General features: G+C 41.1%; 1 protein-coding gene across 1 annotated transcript in view; it reads right to left on the reverse strand.

Annotated features, from left to right (window-relative positions):
• Positions 1-260: 260 nt before the first annotated feature.
• Positions 261-26,448, reverse strand: part of LOC137320251 (pantothenate kinase 3-like) — a 36,531-nt gene continuing 10,343 nt past the window's right edge. The window contains exons 3-7 of the mRNA XM_067982024.1: positions 22,228-22,481; positions 15,777-15,953; positions 12,301-12,424; positions 7,396-7,521; positions 261-1,809 (exon numbers count right to left, since the gene is read on the reverse strand). Coding sequence (XP_067838125.1) covers positions 1,759-1,809; positions 7,396-7,521; positions 12,301-12,424; positions 15,777-15,953; positions 22,228-22,481 — 732 coding nt within the window. The 3' untranslated portion in view covers positions 261-1,758. The remainder of the gene's footprint in view (positions 1,810-7,395; positions 7,522-12,300; positions 12,425-15,776; positions 15,954-22,227; positions 22,482-26,448) is intronic.

A 26,448-nucleotide genomic window follows, 5' to 3' on the forward strand; every position in this document is an offset into this window, starting at 1 on the left:
TTGCCTTTGCTAAGTGTTCAATTAAAGCTATGCATTCTAATCGCATTTCCTTACCTGTTCCCATTCATATATTTTTCCCTCTGCCTCAATGGACACTTAAGATTCTTCACCGTGGAACGCAAGTGAAGAAAATTCTAATATCCGTCTTCAATTTTTGAGATATAATGCCAAGTCTATCCCACGTTATCAATTCACCAACCAAAAATGTGAAAGCTATCATCACTCAAATTTTAAAAACAATGCTCACTGCATTCAATAGCTCCTATGTGTAAAATATATTTATTTCTATATGTGCAGTACAAATAAATAGAAGTTGTGGAATACAGAGTTTGTGTTTATATATATTATACACTGTCTCATTTCAATACATGCTTTAAACATCTGACTCGTATTAAATTTTTTTATACTTTCTTTTGGAATAACCAAATTAGAGAGAAGAAAGTGGACACCTGGGAGCAATTACAATGAAGTAACTGAATCAAGGGGTTCACATAGGGTCATAAACCATGAGCATGGAGCGCAAGCAGCTTGCAGCAGTTATCAGAAATCAAACTATATTACAGCTTTGATGTTGGTCAATTATTTTCTGGTCAGTCAGAGGCTGCCTCAACCACTTGTACAACAGGTAACTGGCAGGATACACCATACCCTTAATGTACAAGGACATTCATACAAGAGAGTTAACAACTCATGTCATCATTGCATGGTTTAAACAGCAGTGACTCAAACGATAAACAGCCAATTTAGTTTCATAGAAAGAGAAGAGGAATGAAGCAGGGTAGTATGGGAGCACACTGCAGCTCAAACTTGCTGAATCCTTGATTGTCTGCATGGCTGAGGTTTGAAGCTCACCATCCAGTGAACCAATTGGCTCTCATGCTCCAAGCAGTAATTCCTGGGTTCTGGAGCCCACCATCTCTGATGGGGACAGGAGAGTGATGTGGTGATGGGGAACTAAGTTAAAATGGAAAGGAAAAACAAAACTGGTAAAATTAACAAATGGGATGCATGATAAAATCACGAGTAGACAAGCTGCATTTTTATATTTCCTACATCTATAAAAAATATTTGAAGTTACCATTCATTATAAACCACACACAGGCTCAACAGTGAAAATTCAAACTCAAAAGCATTACCATAAAATTCTAAAATCACCAGTTAACTGGATTAACAGCAAAATGAGATTTCTTCCCCTCCATTTACTTGAAATTATTTCAATCCTGCTAGGGTTTCCTCTCATGTAGACATCTGCATTTCCAAAGTCATATTTAAAATAGCGATTTTTAGAAGTAAAGGGAATTAGGGGTTACGGGGAGCGGGCAGGAAATTGGACATGAATTTAGATTTGAGGTTAGGGTCAGATCAGCCATAATCTTATTGAATGGCGGAGCAGGCTCGAGGGGCCGATTGGCCTACTTCTGCTCCTAGTTCTTAAGTTTAGAAAAATAATTCTCCAAGAGACTTCACAAAAGTACAGAAGAAAAACACTACACATACACACTTGGAAAAGCTTTTTGGGGAATAAATTTAAAAAGGCAGAAGTGCAGATGTTTACAGACCATTTCATAAAAAGGTGCTTCATTTAAATATGAATTAAAAACAGCCCCTCCCACCCAAAAAAACCCAGAGTTCAGAGGAATCCCACTACATTACAACTTCTATTAAAATACTTTTCTTGTGGCTTCTCTTCCACGACAGCCCTGTCGTAGAAACCACACAACGGAGTGAACACAAGGAGCAGAGAGATTTTTTGAAGATTCAAACAGAGTTGACAAGTTCTAGCAAGGCACCCACTGCTCCAAAATAACCCTGCAACAAAAAAGTGGATGTTACAAAATATAATTTAAAACTTAAACTGTAAATAAGAACAAGGAGGAAGTCCTACTACAGAAGTATCAGAAGCTAGGAACTAAATTAAAAAGCAGGACCTCACTGGTGATAATCTTGTGACTACTACCCATTCCACTTGCTAAAGGAGGGATTCAATTTCATGGGACACTGGCACCAGTACTGGAACAGGAAGGAGTTGTACCACTGGGATGGGCTGCACCTGAACTGGGCTGGGACAAAGGTCCTAGCGGAAAGGATAAATAGGGTGGCAAATAAGACTTTAAACTAATAAACTTTTTTTTTGCAGGGTGGGGAGGTCTCAGTCAGAAACAATAGTAAAAATGATAGATTAAAGATTTTTTTTTTAAAAAGGGATAAGAGCAGAGTTCAGGTCACAAACAGTGATATAGATACCCCAGGTGAAGGGAATACTAAAATAACTAAAGTAGTTGCAACAGGCAGTGACACTAAGAAACATGTTAAGTAAAATGGTGTGAGAAAGACAGCATCAGAGCAGGAGGACAGGTTAAGGTCTCTTGCCCAAATAAGAGTTTTATATACTAACGCATAGCATCTAAGAAATAAATTGAGTGAATTAGAGGCTCAAATTAAGTTTAGACGGTATGACATGGTAGCCATTGCTGATACATGGCTGCAAGCTGGTCATTGAGAGTTAAATATTCCAAGTTATAAAGGTCTTTAGAAGGGAAAGGGAAACAAAGGGGGAGGGGTAGCCTTATTGATTGAAGTTACTATTACAATGGTAGTAAGAGAGGATACAGGTAAGGGAAAGCAATCAGTGGAGACTACATGGTTAGAATTGCAAAAAAGACTTAAGACTGTAATGGGAGTTGTCTACAGGCCTCCTGATAGCAACAATGTAGTGACAGAATATATTAATTCAGAGATTTGAGAAGCTTGTAGCAAAAGCAGAGTTGTTTTAGTGTGAGACTTTAATTTTCATATAGATTGGAAACAGCACTGTAGCTCAAAGGTTGTGAATTTCTTGAGTGCATTCAAGATAGCTATCTGGAGCAATATGTTCTAGAACCAACAAGAGGACAGGCCATACTAGATTTAGCAATGAATAATGAGCCAGACTTAGATAAATGTTCTCTTACTGTTAGATTAACCAACACTGATCATAATATGATTGAATTCAATGTTAGGTTTGAAAAGGAGAAGCTTAACAGTTACTAAGATTCCATATTTTGGTACAGCTAACTTTAACAGGATGAGACAGAGACTGATGACAGCAAACTAGTCAAAATTGTTATCGGGTAAAACTATAGACGAACAGTGGGAGGTATTCAAAAAAAGAACTTAGCTTAATACAGGACCAGTATGTACCTCAAGGGGCAAGAGCTCTACCTGCCAAATAAAACAGCCATGGTCGACAAAAGAGGTAGAGAGAGAGATCAAAACTAAAGGAAAGAGCATAGAAAATGCTAAGAACAGTGTAGATCAAGGGGACTGGGAGACATGTGAAGAACAGCAAAGGAAGACAGAAAAGATAGCAAGAATGCAAAAGGGGAAAGAAACTTGCAAGAGATTTCAAGATTAACACAAAGTATTTACAATTATATTAAAAGAAAAAGGGTAATCAAGGATAATGTGGGCCATTTAAAAACAGATGTGGATAATATACAAGTGAAAATAAGGAAATGACAGACTTGTTGAATAATTACTTTGTGTCAGTCTGCACAGTAGAGGAAGAGGATAATATACCTGACATTCCAGAGAAACTAATAATGAATCAAGGACTGGAACTCACTAAAGTTAAAGTAAGCAAGAAAAAATAGTGGCACTGAAGGCTGACAAATCCCCAGGACTTGATGGTTTCCACCCCAGGATTTTAAAGGAAATTAGGTGAGGAAATTGTAGATGTTTTCACCACAATCTTCCAAAGCTCTTTTGATTCAGAAATTGTCCCTTTAGATTGAAAAATTGCAAATGTAACTCCATTATTTAAGAAAGGTGAGAGAGAGAGAGAAACCAGGGAATTATAGACCTATTTGTCTAACATCTGTTGTGGGAAGATATTGGAATCTATAATTAAGAGCAAAGTGGCTGAGCATGTAGAAATTTGAGCCTATTAAAGAGAGCCAATGTGGATTTGTAAAGGGTAGGCCATGTCTAACTAGCCTAATTGATTTTTTTGAGGAAGTAACTACAGTAGACACAGGAATGTCTATGGAGGTAGTGTATATGGACATCCTGAAGGTATTTGATAAAGTTTCATATAAAAAAAAGCGACTGTTAGCTGAAATTAAAGTTCATGGAATTAAAGGCAAATTACTGCTCTGGTTATGAGATTGGTTAGGTGGTATAAGACAGTCGGGATAATGGGTATGTACTCGAATTGAAAAGCGGTGACTAGTGGTGTCCCACAAGGATCTGTGCTGGGGCCTCAACTATTCACTATTTATTAATGACATAGATAACACAATAGAAAGCCATATATCCAAGTTTGCCAATGACACAAAGATTGGTGGCATAGTAAATAGTCTAGATGGGAGGAAGTTTTGCTACAGCTGTACAGAGCCCTGGTTAGACCATATCTGGAGTACTGTGTACAGTTCTGAGCACCACACCTTAGAAAGGATATACTGGCCTTGGAAGGAGTGCAATGCAGAGTCACCAGAATGTTACCAGGGCTCCAAGGGTTAAATTATGAGATTTTACATAAACTAGGCTTCTATTCCCTGGAATATGGAAGGTCAAAGGGTGATTTGATTTGAGTTTTTTTGGGATTTGAAAAGAAATTGAGAGGGTAGATAGAGAAAAACTTTTCCCACTGGTGGGGACATAATCTTAAAATTTGAGCCAGGCTGCTCAGGAAAGAAGTTAGGAAACGCTTCTTCACCAAAGGGTGGGAGAAGTGTGGAACTCTCCCCCACAAAAAGCAGATGCTAGCTCAATTAATAATTTTAAATCATAGATAGATAGATTATTACTAGCCAAGGGTATTAAGAGATATGGAGCCAAGGCAGGTAAATGGAGTAAGCCATGATCTCATTGAATCGCATAACAGGCTCAAGGGGCTGACTGGCCTACTCCTGTTCCTAAAGATTCCTCCACACTAAAATGGGGATATTATGCAAATCATTGAAAAAGTTGGTAAAGTCATACATGTACAAGATGAGAGCTGCTGTGAACAAAAGGAACCAGTTTAGAAGAGAACTGGGCTTGTGTTGTATTCCAGGATGCTTTCACAATTCAAGATTTGTACAGTATTGTCCAACAGAAAGCACATGGAATTTGATAATGCTTAAAAAGTAAATTAGTAATCATGGGATCACACAAACTTTAAAAAGTATGGCCAATCCAGTGCCTGGTAAAGAAATAACTTTAGCATAAGCTTTTCAGGTTCCAGTCATGGCTGTGGGTCCATAAAATGTACACAGCATAATACCCACCATCAAAACAAACCATGCTCCATGAAAGAAAAGTCCTTCAAATCATGAAAATTTCCCCCCTCAGGGTAAGAAAAGCTTTTAAATACAGCATATTTACAGTTAAATGACCTCACTTATTGCACATTCACTCTTAACAGACGTGCAAATATGGCAGGTTTAGGGAGCATTAAGTTTTTAAAAAATTGTGCATCCTGATAAAAGTTTGATCTTTTAAAAAAAAATTACCACACTCAGTTTTTAAGTTTTGGGCAACTGGTTACATACAAACAGCACATACAGTGATCTAAATAAATTTGAGATGTCCTTATTTTGGACATTTGATCAGTGTCAAGAGCTGTATCCATAGTGACTTCAGTTTCAGGGTGGGGAGCCCCAGGCAAAGACCAGCTAGGAGGAATGAATTTCAGCCCAGGGCTGCTCCAGTACAACATCACTGACCAATTGCAAAGCAGCATGAAGAGGTGTCTCAACCACAAGGGGTCTTGTCTGGTTCTAATAAGGCCAAGAATTTAGAAGCAAAAATTGTGCCAAATATTTTTGGGGAGTTACAACTAGAATCAAAATCAAAAAGGAAATTACTAAACACATCCGCAATGTATCATTATTAATGTCCTCAAATAAGGTCAATCAAGCAGTTAGAGAGATGAAACTGCAAAGTTAGATATAAAACAGGCACTCTATGCACCATGTTATTTTTTATTTGGATTTTAATATCAATTTTTCATTTGGAGTTTAAGACATAAATTTTCCAAAGAGGATGTCAACAACCCTTCTCAGTGAAGTTACTTATGTGGGATACGACATTTGCTTCCACACTTGGGAATCTCTCAGAGAAAGAAGGACGGTTGCATTTATTTAACACTGTGCATTCAGATGTCTCTGAATGCTTCACAACCAATTAGTCACAGCAAGGAAACAGCAAATGAGAGAAATGACCAGCTAATCTTATTTTGGGGAGGAGGGGGGGGGGGGGCGGGGGGTGGAGGGAGGGTGATGTTGGTTGAGGATGGGACACTAGAAGAATTCCCATGGTCTTCAAAACAGAGCCACAGAATTTTTGATCTGAAAAATAGCATCTCCAACAATGTAGCACTCCCTCAGTACTGCACCAATGTACTACCTACTCTCGAGCACATGTTCAAATCCTGAACTGGGGCTTCAAACCACTACCTTCTGACTTAGTCAAGTGCTACCATCTGAACCAAGCCACATAAAAGGCAAGTACCCTCACCAACAGCTTTGTTTGGGTGAAGGAGGCAGGTAAATGGAAAGAGAACAGGGTGCATAGTAAATGGCAAATACACATTAAAAATAGAAGTCAAGATAACAAAGACAAAAAAGATCTTTGAACGGACACACATAATTCAATACACTGCAGCCCAGAAATGTTATTAACAATGTCAACATTCGTTGCTTATTATGGCACCAGTTAGCTACAAAGAGCTATATAGCTTTTCTTCACAATATTAAACTGTCTCATCACTCCTCCCTCCTGAAGCTGCAGATAATTGCTGATATAGTTCCGTGGGCCTCCTGTAGCCCTCTTGTATCTCATTTAAGTGGGCATTCTTCAAATATAAGTCTAGAATACCGGGGGCTATTTAACTATACAGTGTATCACAGCAAAGTCCCATCATGTCAATTATTAGACATCCATATACATACATTTTTCAGCACCAACTACTGAATAGTAAACAGAGCAGGAGCAGGAGCCCTAGATTTTTTTTCTCCTTCATTCTTAGCCCAGACCACCAAGACAAATTTAAACATCGCATGAACAGTCTGACGGAGATCAGTTTAATCATAATTTAAGTTGCAACCCTCTAAGTCTGTACAACTAGCCTTTATCCAATGGGCCATGGGAGGATGCTGTGTGTTTTTTATCCCCTCCCTTCCTCTCATCTCACCAGGCCATGTACCATCTGTGATGGAGGGCAACTGTTGCATGCCAGGTTTCCACCTATATTTTTATGTACCAGCCACCAAAAGGTGGCTAATTAACAGGCACTTGACCTTTCTTCAGCACCTCCTCATAATGCTCAACGGAGATCAGAAACTCAGCTGTCAGGGGAACTTCAGGAATAAATTGACATTTTGCCATGGGTGTTTACATTCCAAGTAACTAGGGCTTTTCAAAAGAACTCACCTCATGTTCCATAAAGAGCCCCTTCAGTTGTCCCTTTGACCAGTAGTCCAAAGCATAGGCCAGAAGTTTCATGGACAACGTGTTGATCCTTAGAAAGTTACCAACAAACACCACCCTGCTAATGCACTAAATAAGAAGAATTAATGAATTACAACCCTTAAGGATAGCAAAATAAGGTCAGAATGAGATTGCAAAATATTTTAAAAGTACAGAGCATTTACTGCCTAGATCTTCAAATTAAAGTGTACAATTTAACTCGTTACTTCTCCAAAAAGGGTCAGGTCAACTTAGTCAAAGTGCAAAAGAGGAGCACTACAAAAGTGATCCATCATCTTGAGAACAGCTCAAATAAAAGTACAAATTACACACACTTTTAAAAATCAAGTTTTTCCAACAATGTTTAGAAGCAACTTTCATATTTTATGATTGCTGTGTGCTAACACGAAAAGACATTAGACAGAGTCGGCACCCAAAAGTATTAGAAGGGTTAAGAAAGGTGACCGAAAGCAGGTTGAGGTGGTGAGGGAGCTCCAAAGGGGAGCAGAGGTCACTGAAGGCTTTACCACTGACTAAGGAACTCTTGGGACGTGGGGGCAGCAACACAAGGCCAGAATATGAGGCTATGGGGCTGAGATTGAGCCATTGGGCTGGACGAGGTTGCAAAAGTAGGGTGGGGCAAGGCCAAGGAGGGATTTGTACATTATAGAAAAATCAAAAATCTAAGTCTACAATCACCCAACATACCTCTGCAAAATAGGAGAACCCAGATAACAGGTGGATAATAGAGGTGCAGTCATTTTAATGGAAAACTTTAACCAATCTAATATATAACGGTAATGTCTAACAGTTTAGAATGAGTTAATAAGTGTAAATATAAATGCATGACTATTTTCTGACTGCATTAGGGAGGTCGAAAGGTAACTCATCTCAATCTGCCAATGGCAAATGATTATCGCAGAATACTGAGAACGGAAGTAGTGGTATGCCTGGGCATCAGCAATTCGGTTATCAAATTTGACATGATCTGCAACAATCCAATATCTAGATATACAACTTTACAATTCGCTGCTTCAAAGAATTGAACGAAGAGCTTAAATAATTCAACGGGGGGGGGGGGGGGAGAAAGAAGGAGGGTGAGAAAACCTCAGATAAAAAGGACAAATGGAATACCTTTAAGAGGACACATACTACTGAGCATGCAGGACAAATACATAGTAAGCACATATTACAGAAAGGTAACCATAAAATAGATTAAGACAAGTGAAATAAGGAAAGCAAACTGTATGGAGAAATGAGAGGAAACCACTGATTGAAGAGAGAGGAAAAACTTGCACATATAGCTCCTAACATGACCTCAAGATGTCCCAAAACACTTCACATCCAATGAAGTACTTTTGCAGTGTAGTTACTGTTGTAGGAAACACAGGAGGCAATTTGTACATAGTAAAGAACCATAAATAGCAATGAAATAAATGACCAGATCATTTTTTTTTTTAAAAAGATGTTGGTTGAGGAATAAATATTGGCCAGGGCAATCCCCTGCTCCTCTTCGAATAGTGTTTGGTACCTTTTACGCCCACCTGAGGGGACAGACGGGGCCTCGATTTAGTGCATCATCTGAACTACGGCACCTCTGACAGTGCAGAACTCCCTCAGTACTGCACTGAGGTGTCAGCCTATATTACGTGATCAAGACTCTGGACTGGGGTTTGAACCCACGACCTTCTGATAGAGGCAGAAGGGCTAATCACTGAGCTACGGCTGACACTAGGATAAACATAGAAAGTGTCAAAAAGAGAGGTAGCCAGAAGACGAGGTAACTACAAATGAGTATTTCTATAGAAGCAATTACAATTCTCAAAATATTTCTTACTGTTGTAACAACCAGAGAAAGGTGCAAACAGGGCTGAAATAGAGGATGAACTAGAAAGTTAACATACCAAATGATTACTTCCAAGAAGTATTCACTAGGGAAGACAATAGTGTCATGCCACATCCCACCCATCATATGCAGTTCTAGTGGCTAATACCACTTGCATGGATGCCCTGGTTGAAAGGATTTAAAACCAATAAATCCCCAGATACAAATACTATAGGCATGATTTTTACCTGGAGCCGGGAAGGGAGCAGGGGTGCGGGGGCCGGGGTTAGATTCACGTGGGAAACCTGGAAGCGTAAAGTTGCCGGGTCGGAATCTGCGATCGCAACCTAATTGAATGATAAAAATTACACTTCTGGGTTTTGCGCACTGATTGACAGGCTGGCTGCCTGTCGGGTGAGAAAGAAGCTGGGGAGAGATCAGTGTTCTCTGGGATTGGATAGGAGAGGTCAGGGAGAGATCAACTTCCTCAGGGGTTGGATGGGGGTGAGAAGTTGGAAATCCAGGGAGAGGCTTGGCCAAATCGCAGGGGTCCAATCGCAGCAGGTAAGCTTGTTGAGCCAGATGGAAACACTCTTGCTCCTGGACCAAAAGCAGTGCAGTAAAGGCACTTACCTGACAAACCGGCCCTTCTCACCTCCTTTTACCTGGCAAAATTCAAGATTCACAAGCCCCAGGAAAGCCGTCCTGGAGACGTTAAATTTGTAGCTCAGTTTAAAAAACACTACTTTACATCTCTTCATTACCTTAATTGCCCCACTAATGATCTGCCCGCATTAATTAGGGATGTGAACGCGGCAATTCGGCTCTGGGCACGAATCCAAACACGCCCACGTTAAACCCAGAAGTTGCTGCGTTGAAGCCAGGTTGCGGTCATGACCCAAAAAACTATTTTCCACCTCCAGCTGACTCCAACCCACCCGTTCTTGGGTGTTAATATTCCCCCCCCAGTATATCCAATGGTGAAATAAGGGATGCAACCTACAAAGAGCTGACAGTCATCAGGAGAATCAATGAATACAGGGCGGTCCCAACATGATACCTATTTTAAGAGATAGGTGACAAAACAAAGCCAGGTAACTATAGATCCATTAGTCTATCATAACTGGCAAAATATTGGATTTAATTAAGAAGAAATTTGAGGATTACCTTACATGGAAATAACCTAGTAAGTGTCTGTTGATGTCGTTTCAGAAGGGGCAGATCTTACCTAAGCACCTTGTCTATTTTTTTTTGAAGAAGTGAACATTGTAAAAGCCTATGTTCTAATATACTTAGGCTGCTAGAAAGCTTTTGATGAAGTTGCCCATGAAAGGCAGTTGCATAAGTTTACGGCAGTTTTTACCCTAGGTAAAACTTGGTGTATAAAAGGAGTTGGCTGAAAGAGAGGAAGGTGAGTGATGACAGGTTGGGGAAATGTACTCAGTGCAGATACCCAGGGATTGGTACTGGGATCTTACTGTAGCTGATCTATAGAACTGACATGGAATCAGAACAACAGTGCATGTTGGCCACATCAGCATGTGATACCAAACCAGGAGGGAGTTTTGTGGGGGTGGGGGCAGTGAGTAGCAGAGTCTGATGAAGCAACCAAGGAGTTACAGAAAAACCTAAATATTTGAAAATGGGCAGAACTAAGGCAGATGAAATTTAATAGATAAGTGTAATATCTTACATATTAGAAGAAAAAAATGGAGAGATTCTTAAACAAACTATGTTGATGTAGCTAAGAGAGCACTCCTGGAGTGACGGTAGATTCAAAAGTGATCACATCCAGCAGTGAACAAAACAAACAGAATGCTGAGCAAACGCTGCCAATTCAGTGAAATCCAAGTCTGAAACCATCTGAAGCTGCAGAGCTTTGATTAGGCCACAACTTGAGCACTGCATTCCATTCCTGGTGCCAAAGCACAAGGAAAATATCCAAACCCTGGAAGCCCTGAAAAGAAAGGCCACAAGGTCAAGGGGACAGAGTTATAAGGAAAAGTTAGAAAAATGCACACTCTTCAATCTTGGGGGTGAGTGATAGAGGGCGGTACATAGGCATATGACATTAAGTGGAATGGAAAAATATTTTTATCTGGGTACTATTTCAGGTTAAACCACAATTTCAAGACAACCTAACAAAAGGCAAGTTCAGGACTGATACCAGAAAGCACTTCTTCACACAGAGTGATTAATACCTGGAATGGTCTTCCAGGTAGGATAGCAGAAACAAAAATTCTGGAATAATTCAAGAGGCAATTGGATGCTGTGATAGAGATGGTAGGGAGGGGTGGTTAGAATTCAGTAGTTTCCATGGAAGGATGAGATGGACAGCTGTATGGCCTCAAGGTTACTTATGTGTCATCTTGGTGACTTGGATAAGTGGGTTTAAGAAAACCGTCTTCAATATGCTATCATTCTATTGGACAATAATTCTGCAGGTTTGTACAGTACTTGCATTGGTTAAAATTATGAAAATGAATACACTATTTACTGCTCATTACCTGTAACTTCATTGCATTTCCTGATTTAATGTAAGCTGGGTAGAGATGTCAATATTTATTTCTGAAAGGTCCAAATGCACATATGAAATACTAATGGCAGAAAAACATTTGCACCTGCAGTATAAGTCTTGGTGCTTTCATAGCCCTGTACAATGCTGCTTGATCTGGATGCTACAAGGCAGCACTGTAAAGAAGCTGAAAACACAAAGCATCATTTCCTCCCATGTGACAGGCTCCTATTAGACACAAGCACTCTTCAAAAGCAAACTATTTGAACCACCTGCCATCTGCATGAGGATGTAAGCATTTAAGTTTTCCCTATATCAAACCCATAGCAACTATATTTTTTGAATATTTCCTTTAGTTATAAGCATTGCCCCTTAATGTAGGGTTTCAACTATGACGAACGAACATCTTTTATTAATGTTAGCCAGGTACACGCAATGAATGCACGAGTTAAAAACTCAGAACAGAAGACAACCTGCGCCAATTCTCTTTCAGATTAAATATAAAAGGACTTCAAAACTAAGCTCCAACCTCATTCAGTGCACACATCCTGGCTATGGAGCCTATGTTGTTTGTGATGGTGACCAAAGTTGCTCTAGCCAAATCTTCTTTGTTCACTGCTTCCCGTTTTTCTTTGCTCATCATATTCCCAAAACTGAAGGAGGAAACAAAAAGGTTATACAACAAGTCTGAACCATGTTTTATCTTGTTGGAAAAACTAAGTTAGTATTTATTCCCTCATCCACTGCCAAATCCCACAGTCCCTCGCTCAGGCAAGTAACCAATTTTCATTCCACTCATTACTGTTACAAGCTACTAAGAACTGCCATGTTTCAAAGAATCATAGAAATTTACAGCACAGAAGGCAGCCATTCAACCCATCGTGTCTGTGCCAGCCGAAAGAGAGCTATGCAGCCTAATTCCACTTTCCAGCTCTTGGTCTGTAGCCTTGTAGGTTACAGCACTTCAAGTGCACATCCAAGTACTTTTTAAAATGCAATGAGGGTTTCTGTCGCTACCACCCTTTCAGGCAGTGAGTTCCAGACCCCCCAGCACCCACTGGGTCAATAGAATTTCTCCTCAGCTCCCATAGGAACAGGAGTAGGCCATTCAGCCCCTCATGCCTGCTCCGCCATTTGATAAGATCATGGCTGATCTGTGATCTAACTCCATATCCCTGCCTTTGGCCCATATCCCTTAATACCTTTGGTTGCCAAAAAGCTATCTATCTCACATTTAAATTTAGCAATTGATCTAGTATCAATTGCCGTTTGTGGAAGAGAGTTCCAAACTTCTACCACCCTGTGTAGAGAAATGTTTTCTAATTTCACTCCTGAAAAGGTCTGGCTCTAATTTTTAGACTGTGCCCCCGACTCCTAGAATCCCCAACCAGCGGAAATAGTTTCTCTCTATCCACCCTATCCGTTCCCCTTAATATCTTATAAACTTCGATCAGATCTCCCCTTAACCTTCTAAACTCTAGAGAATACAACCCCAATTTGTGTAATCTCTCCTACATTGGAGGAGTTCGACACTGAACTCCTCGTAACTCAACCCTTGAAGTCCGGGTATCATTCTAGTAAATCTACGCTGCACTCCCTCCAAGGCCAATATGTCCTTCCGAAGGTGCGGTGCCCAGAACTGCTCACAGTACTCCAGGTGCGGTCTAACCAGGGTTTTGTATAGCTGCAGCATAACTTCTGCCCCCTTGTACTCTAGTCTTCTAGATATAAAGGCCAGCATTCCATTAGCCTTATTGATTATTTTCTGCACCTGTTCATGACACTTCAATGATCTATGTACCTGTACCCCTAAGTCCCTTTGGACATCCACTGTTTTAACTTTTTACCATTTAGAAAGTACCCTGTTCTATCCTTTTTTGATCCAAAGTGGATGACCTCACATTTGTCTACATTGAATTCCATTTGCCACAGTTTTGCTCAATCAATATCGCTTTGTAATTTTATGTTTTCATCTACACTGCTTACAATGCCACCAATCTTTGTGTCATCGGCAAACTTAGATATGAGACTTTCTATGCCTTCTACCAATTACTTTAAATCTATGCCCTCTGGTCACTGACCCCTCTGCTAAGGAAATAGGTCCAATCATAATTTTATACACTTCAATTATACAACTCCTCTGTTCCAACGAAAACAACCCAGCCTGTCCAAGCTTTCCTCATAGCTCAAATTCTCCAGTCCTGGCAACATCTTAGTAAATCTCCTCTGCACCTTCTCTAGTACAATCATATTTTTCCTGCAATGTGGTGACCAGAACTATGCACAGTGCTTAACTGTGGTCTAGTTTTTTTTTTAAATACAGAATATAAGAGCCTCCCTGCTCTTATATTCTATGCCTCAGCTAATAAAAGGCAGCATCCTGTATGCCTTCTTAAACCACCTTATCCACCTGTCCTGCTACCTTCAGGGATCTGTGGACATGCACTCCAAGGTCCCTTTGTTCCCCTGTCCCTCGAAGTATTGTGTATTCCCTTGCCTTGTTTTCCCTCCCCAAATGCATTACCTCACACTTCTCTGGATTGAATTCTATTTGCCACTTTTCTGCCCATCTGACCAGTCCATTGATATCTTCCTGCAGTCTACAATTTTCCTCCTCACTATCAACCCCACGGCCTGTCTTTGTGTCATCCGCAAATTTCTTAATCATGCCTCCTACATTTAAGTCTAAATCATTGATATATACATCAAAAAGCAAGGGACCTAGTACTGAGCCTTGCGGGGCCCCAATGGAACCAGCCTTCCAGTCACAAAAACACCCGACCATTACCCTTTGTTTCCTGCCACTGAGCCAATTTTGGATTAAACTTGCCACTTTCCCTTGGATGCCATAGGCTTTTACTTTTCTGACTAGTCTGCCACCTGGGACCTTGTCAAAAGCCTTGCTAAATTTCATGTAGACTACATCAAACACGCTACCCTCATCGATCCCCCCTTGTTACCTCCTCAAAAAATGTAATCAAGTTAGTCTGGTATCACCACCCGTATAAGTGTTTTTAAAAGTAAAAAATTTAAAAAGAACAGGTGGAGCTAGTGTTAGCACACCATCCCTTTACAAGGCACTAATCAGAAATCTCATGGAAAGACCGTGATGATGGCTACTATGTCAAAGATTTTTTTTTAGTAAGAGCCATTATTTTTTTTCTTAGACCAGCACAATTAGTGTGGTCCTGCCAGAAAAGCCCAAAGGGTGACCAGCATGAAATTATAATGTTAGACTGTGTTGAGTCAGCTGATCTCAGGCGTGGTAGCTGTTAGAGCAGTATAATTGTCCTCAGTATCAATAGACCAGAAAATGGAAAATAAAACAGGTTTCCCCTGTGAATACCTAGTGACCCCTACTGGACAGTGAACATGTGGAGACAGGATTAGGCTCAGCTGTGATATCTGCCATGGTCAAACAGCTTTCCGCTACATGCAGACCTGAAGCACACATGAAGAATGGCGACTTGTGCAAGGTGCTGTAGCAATGCATATGTGTACAGAACAGTACCTATCCCAGGATAAGTCAGCACTTAGCGAGGAGAGTGAAACTCAAATTATATTAAGCAGCATCCGGCTAAAGATCATATTTAGGACTTCAGAGTTGCATGTACACATGATTCCTCAACAAAACGATCTTTTTCCCCCATTCCAAAGTCAAGAGAAATATTTTAGGAGGGGTAGGAACCCAGTGTACAAAACTATCCCACATGATTTTTTCTTAAAAAAAACTTTAATCCATCTGTCCAATTACTGTGTGCGCAGATTTTTTTAAAATTGTACATCTATTGTAAACCCCAATCATTCTGCTGCAAAGCTCTATATAATTCTATAATGATCCAAGGATAGAGACTATACACAGGCAATTGACATAGAAAATAGATTTTTAGCTAAATACACCTTTTCCAGTAAGCAGAAACCAGATTTTCCTTTTAAAAAAACGAATGCATCACATCTCAACACAAGAGACAAAAATTAAAATGTGGGTAATAAAAATGCTCTTACCTAGATGCCACAGCCCAGCCTGGAAGTCCAAATCGATCATAGTCTCCTCCATAAATATCTCGTACTAATTTATCCACCTTCGTACTCTCCCCACGTGACGCCATCTCAAGAGCTTCTTCAAAGGTTGAGCAACCGGTCAGCAGACAGCACAGACCAAGAAAGGTCCCACCTCCAAGACTGGAAGGACATTTTCAGAAGTCAGGTTAGGGGTGAACAATTACTTCCCATTCCCCCATATTTTCCAAACTACAGTTGAGGACAAGTCCAAATATTTTTTTTTTGAATACAATGTACATCCACTATAACACTTGCACCACCTAGTGGCGTTTTTTCAGTTGAAAGGAGGTTGCAGTCCCCTACAGTCTCATGTTCTTCACAGACTGCACTACTAGGTACACGTCAGCAATCGGGTGACTAACTTGAAGCATCTTTTGCACATGTTAGGGAGTAGTAGGGAAAGTTTCAACACAGGAGAGAGTATTAAGAGAATATGCTCATACATTAAACTGCTTTCATCCTAAAGTATCCCAAAAGTAGCTCGAACTTCAGCAGCAGCATAATTCACTAAGTCAGAAGAGGCAGCTTTCAGTGGTGCCATTGTTGCTCGAGATGTAGCAGGGGCTGTTTCTGGCTGCTAGTGAGAATACAAGTTTTTGCTTGCTCATGTATGGTACAGGAGAGCTGACTGTACAAAATGTAAACTTCAAAACTACAGGTGCAAGCTTGTAAGTGTAATTTCTTTGTTTCAATGCTATCAAATTTGCCAGGCAAAATAATTGGGTCAATGTCCAAAGAATACACACCCTCAATAGCATAGAACTGTTATATGAAGCAACGTAAATAAGCCTTTACATAATCACTTATACTAAGCTATCATCCTGGTACCAGAGATAGAATCGTAGATGGTTACAGCACTGGAGGCCGCCATTCAGCCCATGCTGGCTCTTTGTAACAGCAATCCAGTTAGTCCCCATTCCCCACAAGTGCAAATTTTTTCCCTTCAAGTATTTATCCAATTCCTTTTTGAAAGCCACGAATGAATCTGCTTCCACCACCTTTTCAGGAAGTGCATTCCAGATCATAACTACTTGCTGCGTAAAGAAGCTTTTCCTCATGTTGCCTTTAGTTCTTTTGCCGATCACCTTAAATCTGTATCCTCTGGTTCTCAACCCTTCTACCAATGGGAACAGTTTTTCTTTATTTTCGTTAGCTAAACCGTTCATGATTTTGAACACTTCTATCAAATTTCCTTCTCTGCTCTAAAGAAAACAAGCCCATCTTCTCCAATCTATCCACGTAACCGAAATCTCTCATCCCTAGAACCATTCTAGTAAATGTTTTCTGCATCCTTTCTAAGGGCTTCATATCCTTCCTAAAAGGACAGTGACCAGAATTGGACACAATACTCCAGTTGTGGCCGAGCCAGTGTTTTATTAAAAGGGTCAACATAACTTCCTTGCTTTTGTACTTTATGCCTCTATTTATGAAGCTCAGGATCCCGTATGCTTTTTTTAAAAACTGCTTTCTCAACCTGTCTTGCCACCTTCAAAGGTTTGTGCACATATACCCCAAGATGTCTGTTCCTGCACACTCTTTGGAATTGTACCATTTAGTTTATATTGCCTCTCCTCATTCTTCCTGCTAAAATGTATCAATTTGCACTTCTCTGCATTAAATTTCATCTGCCATGTGTCCGCCTATTCCACCAGCCTGTCTATATCCTCTTGAAGTCTATCACTATCCTCCTCACTGTTTACTACCCAAGTTTTGTGTCATCTGCAAATTTCGAAATTGTGCCCTGTACACCCAAGTCCAAGTCATTAATATCAAAAAAGCAGTGGTCCTAGTACCGGCCCCCAGTCCAAAAAAACAGCCGTTCACCGCTACTCTGTTTCCTGTCACTTAGCCAACTTCATAACCATGCTGCCACTGCTCTTTTTATTCTATGGGCTTCAATTTTGCTGACTAGCCTATATTGCAGCACTTTATCAAACACCTTTTGAAAGTCCATATACACATCAATCGCATTACCCACATCAACCCTCTCCGTTACCTCATCAAAAACTCAATCAAGTTAGTTAAACACGATTTGCTTTTAACAAATCTATGCTGGCTTTCCTTTATTAACCTACACTTGTCCAAGTGATGATTAATCGTGTCCCGGATTATAGTTTCTAAAAGCTTCCCCACCAGAGGTTAAATTGATTGGCCTGTAGTTGCCAGGTTCATTCTTACACCACTTTTTGAACAAAGGTGTAATATTTGCAATTCTCCTGTCCTCTGGCACCACCCCCATATTTAAGAAGGACTGGAAGATTATGACCAGCACCTCTGTAATTTCCTCAGCAACCTAGGATGCATCCCATCTGGACCAGGTGACTTAATCTACTTTAAGTACAGCTAGCCTTTCTAGTACCTCCTCTCAATTTTTAGCCCATCCAGTATCTCAACTACCTCTTTTACTGTGACTTTGCCAACATCTTCTTCCTTCGTAAAGACAGATGCAAAGTACTCATTTAATTTCTCAGCCACACCCTCTACCTCCATGTGCAGATCTCATTTTTAGTCCCTAATTGGACCCACCCCACCCTTTACTGCCCGTTTACTATTTATATTCCTATAGAAGATTTCTGAATTCCCTTTTATGTTAGCTGCCAGTCTATTCTCACTCTCTCTCTTCATCCCTCGTTTCCTTTTTCACCTCTCCTCTGCACTTGCTATATTCAGCCTGATTCTCACTTGTATTATCAACCTGACATCTGCTTCATCTTATCGCTATCTCTTTTGTCATCCAGGGAGCTCTGGCTTTAGTTGCCCTGCCTTTCTCCCTTGTGGGAATGTACCCGAACCATCTCCTCTTTAAAGGCTGCCCATTGTTCGATTACAGTTCTGCCAACCAATCTTTGATTCCAATTTGCCCAGGCCAGATCTGTTCTCAATCCACTGAAATTGGCCCTCCTCTAATGGAGTATTTTTACTCTAGATTGCTCCTTGTCCATTTCCATAACTAATCTAAACCTTGATACTATGATCACTGTTCCCTAAATGTTCCCCCACTGACACTTGCTCCACTTCATTCCCCAGAACCAGATCCAGATCCAGCAATGTCTCCTTCCTCGTTAGGCCAGAAACATACTGATCAAGAAAGTTCTCCTAAACACACTTCAGAAATTCCTCCCCCTCTTTTCCCTTTACTCTAATACTATCCCAGTCTATATTAAGATAGTTGAAGTCCCTTATCAGTACAGTATAGTTCTTGTACCTCTCTAATTTCCCTACAAATTTGCTCCTCTATCCTTCCCACTAGTTGGTGGCCTATAGAATACACTCAGTAGTGTAATGGCACCTCTTGATTCTTAACTCTAACCAAATAGATTCTTTGACCCCTCAAGGACATCCCCTCTTCAGCACTGCAATATTCTCCTTAATCAATACTGCCACCCTGACTCCTTTTCTTCCTTCCCTATTTTTCCTAAACATCTTGTATCCAGGAATATTTAGTACCCAATTCTCCCCTTAGTTGAACCAGGTCATATTCCTATGTGGCTATTTGCACCTGCAGCTCACCAACCTTAGTGCGTTTACACACATGCACTCTAAACCTATCTTCGACCTTCTCGTATTCTCTCAGGTCTGATCTCACCTAATACTGTACTATTTCTTACTCTAGTGATATCTGTCTCTCCCAATCCTTTGTACACCTTGTGTCTCCTTTCTAATGCTACAGCCTGTTGCCCACTCCCCTGCCAAATGAGTTTAAACCCTCCCCCAGAGATGATAGTAAACTATTGCAGAAAGTACGAAATTAACAACTTGCATTTATATAGCATCTTGAATAGTCCAAGACACTTCATAAAAGGATGCCAAACAATAGTGGAAGAGTTAGGAGAAATGACAAAAGCATGGTTAAAATGACATTTTTAAAGAGACAGGTCCAGAGGCAGAAAGGCAGGGGAGCCTAGGGAAGGAGGCCCAGAGAGTAGGGCTGAGATGGCTGAAGATTGTCACCATTGTTGGAGTGGAAGGTGCACAGAAGGTTAGAGGTAGAGGAGATGGGCTGGGATACAGGATGGAAAAGGCTGCAGGGGTAGACAAGGGCAAGGCCAAGCAAGCAGAGGGGTTGGTAAAGAGGATGAAGGTTTTTAAAATGATACGTTGGGGGATGGGAAGGCAGTGGAGATTTGCAATTGGGACAGGATGAAGGTGGTAAGAGTTTTGGATGAGTTGAAATTTGTGAAGGCTCCTGCTTGCTGTACGAAGGGAATTGAGGGGGCAGAGGCAGGAAGCCAAAAGTTGGTAGTTTGTTGTTAAAGTATCTGGAAATGTCCTTATTGTCCAGGAAGATTCTGCAGCAGTAGAAAAATTGGCCATGGAGTGGGATGGTCGAGCCAGATCTGGCACTGCACAACTGAGCCAATTACACACTAGGTTCATACGGGGCTGTGGCCCTCAAGACTTGAGGCTGCAGAGGTAGGATCTTAAGCAGAGGATAGCATGGATGAGTTTGAGATGCTTGGAGATGGATGAGCAGGTTGACGGCAGAACCAAGAGACTGTTGAGCAGGTTCTCAGCTGAGTCTTGGTGGGTGGAGGGCTAAAAGGAGGAAAAAAACAAGCAAGACAACGTGGTGGGTAGGTTTTTAATTCAAGGGGCAGTGTGAGGTTTGAGATGGGCAGGGAGATGTGAATGATGGAGACTAGGAACTGATACAAGGTGGAGGTGGCGAAGTCCTGCCTGATGGCTGGGTCGTGCGTGTGTGGGGAAGCTGATATGCAGTGAAAGCAGACAAGTTAGGGGAGGAGGGGGAAGGAGAGCTGTTGATTGGTCCAAATGCTAAGAGATGATGATTTCAGCGAGGAAATCATTGTGAGGCTTGACACAAATACTTTTAAAGGCAGAGGTGGAGGAGGTTAAGGTGCTCAAACAAGTGAAGTGGCTGAGAGCTAGTAATGAGCCATGCCACCATGGTGGTTAGGGCAGAAGACTAGTGGAATGTATTATCATCGTGACACATTTTTAAAAGTAATTTGAGGTCACAAGACAGGAGCATTCAAGTGGAGCCAGGATAAATGAGATGCTGGAATCCATCTTTCCTGGGACACGCTGATTTGCAAACTTTACATATGTTGTACTGACTTTCTGCAATTGAGATTTAAAACAGTTCCACTGTTAAGAAATAGTGGTGTGCAAGCCATGAAAAGCAGTGCCATGAATTATATTGTAACCTTCCAAGTAAGGTTTCATATGTTTGTACTGGTTTTCAGCCAAAACTGAAGTTTCTACAAGGATAAACGCAGTTCAGACTTTTCTTCATGTCTAATTAAGCAGAAGAATTCAATTATATGTTGAAATAAATGCATACGTTAATCCTGTATATTACTTAAAATTAAGCCAGGAACAGATACAAGTTTCAATTAATGAAAAAATGTTTAAAGACAGTTATTAGGGAGAACTTCTTTACTTGGAAGGTGATAAGTGTTAGAAATAGTCTAGCAGGCAGGGTAGTGGAGGTAAAAAACATTACAGCTGGGTACTGCAATGAGTGTGTTCGGATACTGGAGGAATCAGCTGGTAGGCCACATAGCCTTTTCCCATCTTCCACTTTTCTTGAGTTTTGAAGTAATCTAGTAACCATCCAATTTACAACTTTACGTTGGATTCAATCAACTTCCTACCATTTGAGTAAGCATTAACTGTAACCTCAAGTATCAAGTCATGACTCGAGAAGATGCAACTAACAGCTCTAGCTGGCAATCTTACGGTTTTTGTTGAGATGGGTCATAACACAGGAACATACGATGTTGCCAAGTGCATTGTGGTCCTCCACCTCAATGAGCTGCCAAACAGTACTAATTACTTAGCATTTTGGCTTTATTTTCTTGATAGTAAATTGGCCTTTTTACATCACTGTGGGGTTAGCTACTTTAACAAAGGATTGTGTAATTGACAATAAACTCTTGTTAAGCAGCACTAGGAAGCCCTATTGGAGGACTGATCATGCAGAATACAATCAACCGGTCCATCTCAAACTAGTCCTACTTGTGATGCTTTTTAAAACACAAACAGGTGCCCAAAGAAAAACTACAGCACAATAACTTCTTACTGAAAGCTTTTATTTTTACTCTGACCAATATGATCAGTGGGGAGCGTAAAATGGAAAGGAGGCAAGTAATAAAGCAGCTCAAAGTGAATAAAACAGCCGAAGGCTCACCAACTTTGTGAAAATAATCGAGGCATATTAATTGGATTTAATGCATGGAAGACAATGTATTAAACAGAACAGCAAAATATTAAACAAAGAAGAAACCTATTTTCTCCATCCAATAGACGAGAGACACTCCAAGTTGCCCAAGAAAACTGGCAAATATTGTTAAGGGTAAAGAGTCAGTCTTGTTCTATGTAATTCTTTAAAGCATTTCAAAAAGATATTTGTGTTTGTTTGCTCGCTTACCTGGTACCAGTTACCCGCTTGTAATTATCCTTTGAGTAAACAGCGAGAATACTGACTCCTGATCCAATATTAACCAGCAGCAGTGGATATGGATTATCCAAAGCACATGCCATCTTCTGACACCTTTCTGGATCTGTTGGGTGCTCAAAATAGTAGCACTCTGCACATCCATTGAAACCTATCGAATCAATATACATCATTCCATGGATAAGGCAGTCAAGTTCATCCAGCTTTCGAAGCTGCAGATTAACAATCTACAAAAAAGTTACACAAAACCAGGTTAAGTACTATTATTTGCCTATAAGCATGTCAAAAAAAAAATCCATCTTCACCCCGTCCTCCAATTTTTCCTCAACTTTAGACTCGGTTAAAGCATGAGACTTTCCTATATTAGCTTTCTTTCCCTCCCATAATGGAAGTTCTAACCCAGACATCCAAAAGAACTATGACTATGTAAATCCCATCATGCAAAAAAGCATCAATAATGATCAAACATGCTGGCATTAATGCCATTGGAACAGAAAGAGTCTCTAAAAGAACATCCTTACAGCAAAATTTCCCACGAAAAATTGCAGGAATAGAAGGACATTCAAATATTAGATCACTGCACGCATCTCAAAAAAGGTATGTGAATATGGTCACATGATTTGGCCACAATCTCACCTGCCTGTCCCAGTACAACCATCAACTGCTCCGAGGCTACCTCAAGGACAAGTACCAGCTTGTCAAACCTACAATGTACACTTCATTCTAGTTCCACCATTACTGCGGAACAGATCAGCTAACTGCAGAGGACAATTTGAGTAGTTGAAAAATCACTTTGCTTTTACAGAGTATTCATTTCAGCAGATGCCAGAATTTCGTCCGTAATTATCTACAAATACTCCAGGGCAGCCAAACCTTTTTTCCTCCCTACTAAATTTCTACTCGAGCTAAAAATAACCATAAATTGTCACTTACAAACCTATCAAACAATGCTTTTTTGGTGATTCTGCTTTTTGCACTAATTCTACTGAACAGTGGATAGAAGAACTGTGATCATCAAATCAGAAATTGATAGTTAGTGATTCTACTGGATTGTGCCACTGGTACATGACTTTTTAGAATTAAAACAACCAGTAAAGTATATTCAACATGCAAATTTATCCAACATGCTAATACATGATGTAAAACAACAGTATGCCCAAACTGACATTAGTGGTGATAAAATATTGCAAGTAATCTATCAGCTAAATAATTTTCAAAATCAACTTTATGCAGACACAGTTTGGCAGAGGCATGAAGACCACCTGGCATCGGACCACTAGGCACACCAAGCCCAGTCGACCCTACAAAGTCCTCCTCACTAACATCTGGGGACTTGAGCCAAAATTGGGAGAACTGTCCCACAGACTAGTCAAGCAACAGCCTGGGCATCCATGAGGCGCTGTAGGCCATCAGCAGCAGATTTGTATTCCACCACAATCCGTAACCTCATAGCCTGGCATATACCTCACTCTACCATTACCAACAAGATAGGGGATTAACCCTGGTTCAACGAGAAGTGTAGAAGAACAGGCCAGGAGCAATACTAGGCGTACCTAAAAATGAGGTGCCAACCAGGTGAAGCGACAACACAGGACTACATGCATGCCAAACAGCAGAAGCAACATGCTATAGACAGAGCTAAGCAATTCCACAACCAACGGATCAGATCAAAGCTCTGCAGTCCTGCCACATCCAGTCGTGAGTGGTGGTGGACAATTAAACAACTAACGGGAGGAGGAGGCTCTGTAAACATCCCCTTCCTCAATGATGGCAGAGTCCAGCACGTGAGTGCAAAAGACAAGGCTGAAGCATTTGCAACCATCTTCAGCCAGAAGTGCCAAGTAGATAATCCATCTCGGCCTCCCCCCGCTATCCCATCACAGAAGCCAGTCTTCAGCCAATTTGATTCATTCCACGTGATATCAAGAAACGGCTGAGCGCACTGGATACAACAAAGGCTATGGGCCCCGACAACATCCCAGCTGTAGTGCTGAAGACTTGTGCTCCAGAACTAGCTGTGCCTCCACCCAAACTGTTCCAGTACAGCTACAACACTGGCATACACCCAACAATGTGGAAAATTGCCCAGGTATGTCCTGTCCATAAAAAGCAGGACAAATCCAATCCGGCCAATTACCGCCCCATCAGTGTACACTCAATCATTAGCAAAGTGATGGAAGGTGTCGCCAACAGTGCTATCAAGGGGCACTTACTAACCAATAACCTGTTCACCAACGCTCAGTTTGGGTTCCGCCAGGACCACTCGGCTCCAGACCTCATTACAGCCTTGGTCCAAACATGGACAAAAGAGCTGAATTCCAAGTGAGGGGAGAGTGACTGCCCTTGACATCAAGGCAGCATTTGACCGAGTGTGGCACCAAGGAGCCCTAGTAAAATTGAAGTCAATGGGAATCAGGGGAAAAAACTCTCCAGTGGCGGGAATCATACTTAGCACAAAGGAAGATGGTAGTGGTTGTTGGAGGCCCATCATCACAGCCCCAGGAGTTCCTCAGGGCTCTGTCCTAGGCCCAACTATCTTCAACTGCTTCATCAACAACCTTCCCTCCATCATAAGGTCAGAAATGGGGATGTTCGCTGATGATTGCAGAGTGTTCAGTTCCATTTGCAACTCCTCAGATAATGAAGCAGTCCATGCCCACATGCAACAAGACCTGGACAAAATTCAGGCTTGGGCTCATAAGTGTCAAGTAACAGTCGCACCAGACAAGTGCCAGGCAATGACCACCTCCCCTTGACATTCAACGGCATACCATCGTCGAATCCCCCACAATCAACTGTGACCCTGGGGGTCATCACTGACCAGAAACTTACCTGGACCAGCCACATAAATACTGTGGCTACAAGAGCAGGTCAGAGGATGGGTATTCTGCAGCGAGTGACTCACCTCCTGACTCCCCAAAGCCTTTCCACCATCTACAAGGCACAAGTCAGGAGTGTGATGGAATACTCTCCACTTGCTTGGATGAGTGCACCTCCAACAACACAAGAAGCTCGACACCATCCAGGACAAAGCAGCCCGCTTGATTGGCACCCCATCCACCACCCTAAACATTCACTCCCTTCATCACCGTGGCTGCAGTGTGCACCATCCACAGGATGCATTGCAGCAACTCGCCAAGGCTTCCTCGACAGCACCTCCCAAACACGTGACCTCTACCACCTAGAAGGACAAAGCAACAGGCACATGGGACCACCACCACCTGCACGTTCCCCTCCAAGTCACACACCATCCCGACTTGGAAATATATCGCTGTTCCTTCATCATCACTGGGTCAAAATCCTGGAACACCCTACTTAACAGCACTGCAGGAGAACCTTCACCATATGGACTGCAGCGGTTCAAGGCGGCGGCTCACCACCACCTTCTCAAGGGCAATTAGGGATGGGCAATCAATGCTGGCATTGCCAGCGACACCCACATCCCATGAACGAATAAAAAATAGGCTAGATAAGTGGTTGAAGGAAAGGGGGATAAAGGAACAGGGCAAACACATGGGATTAGGACTACTGCTTGTTTAAAGGATAAACACCAGCCTGGACTGGTTGGACTGAAAAGCCCGTTTCCATGTTATAATTTCTATGTAATTGTCACTCAAGTCACTACGTTAATGGATTTTGATCAGCTTTTGTCGAGTTTTTTTTCCCTGTACACATATAAATGTCCAGAAAGATCATCCGGGGGACTCAATTATGGACTAATTTGCCCAACTATTCTTTGAAAAAAAGAGATTAAATTGTCAAACTTTTATTTCAGGCAAGTTCACTATGTATTTATATTTATTAACAATGGGCAACACCTATGATTGTGATTTATTTGCTGATGGTTCAAAAAGAAAATCAAAGTGTCAAAGCTGATGTCAAAACCTTCTTTGGTGGGCTAGTTTTTAAAGAGACTGCCATTTATTGCTATTAAAATATTCAGCTGCAAACCTCTTCTGAACCATTATGAGACAAGTGTATGTATGTAAAAAAAATGGAAATGACAAACAAGTTGAGTGAGGTTATTTTTGTTGAAGGAAATTGATGTTTATTAAAGACTGCATAAATCAGTAAACTTACGACTAGTGCACTAATTTTTCCAATTCTATGCTTCTGGTGCACACTGGGAGTTACAGGAAATTGTGCAACCCCAGCGTGCAATTTTCAGCCCATTAATTTTAAGAAAATTTATAC

Source organism: Heptranchias perlo, chromosome 1 (genome assembly GCF_035084215.1).
Source record: "Heptranchias perlo isolate sHepPer1 chromosome 1, sHepPer1.hap1, whole genome shotgun sequence".
NCBI classification, from domain to species: domain Eukaryota; kingdom Metazoa; phylum Chordata; class Chondrichthyes; order Hexanchiformes; family Hexanchidae; genus Heptranchias; species Heptranchias perlo.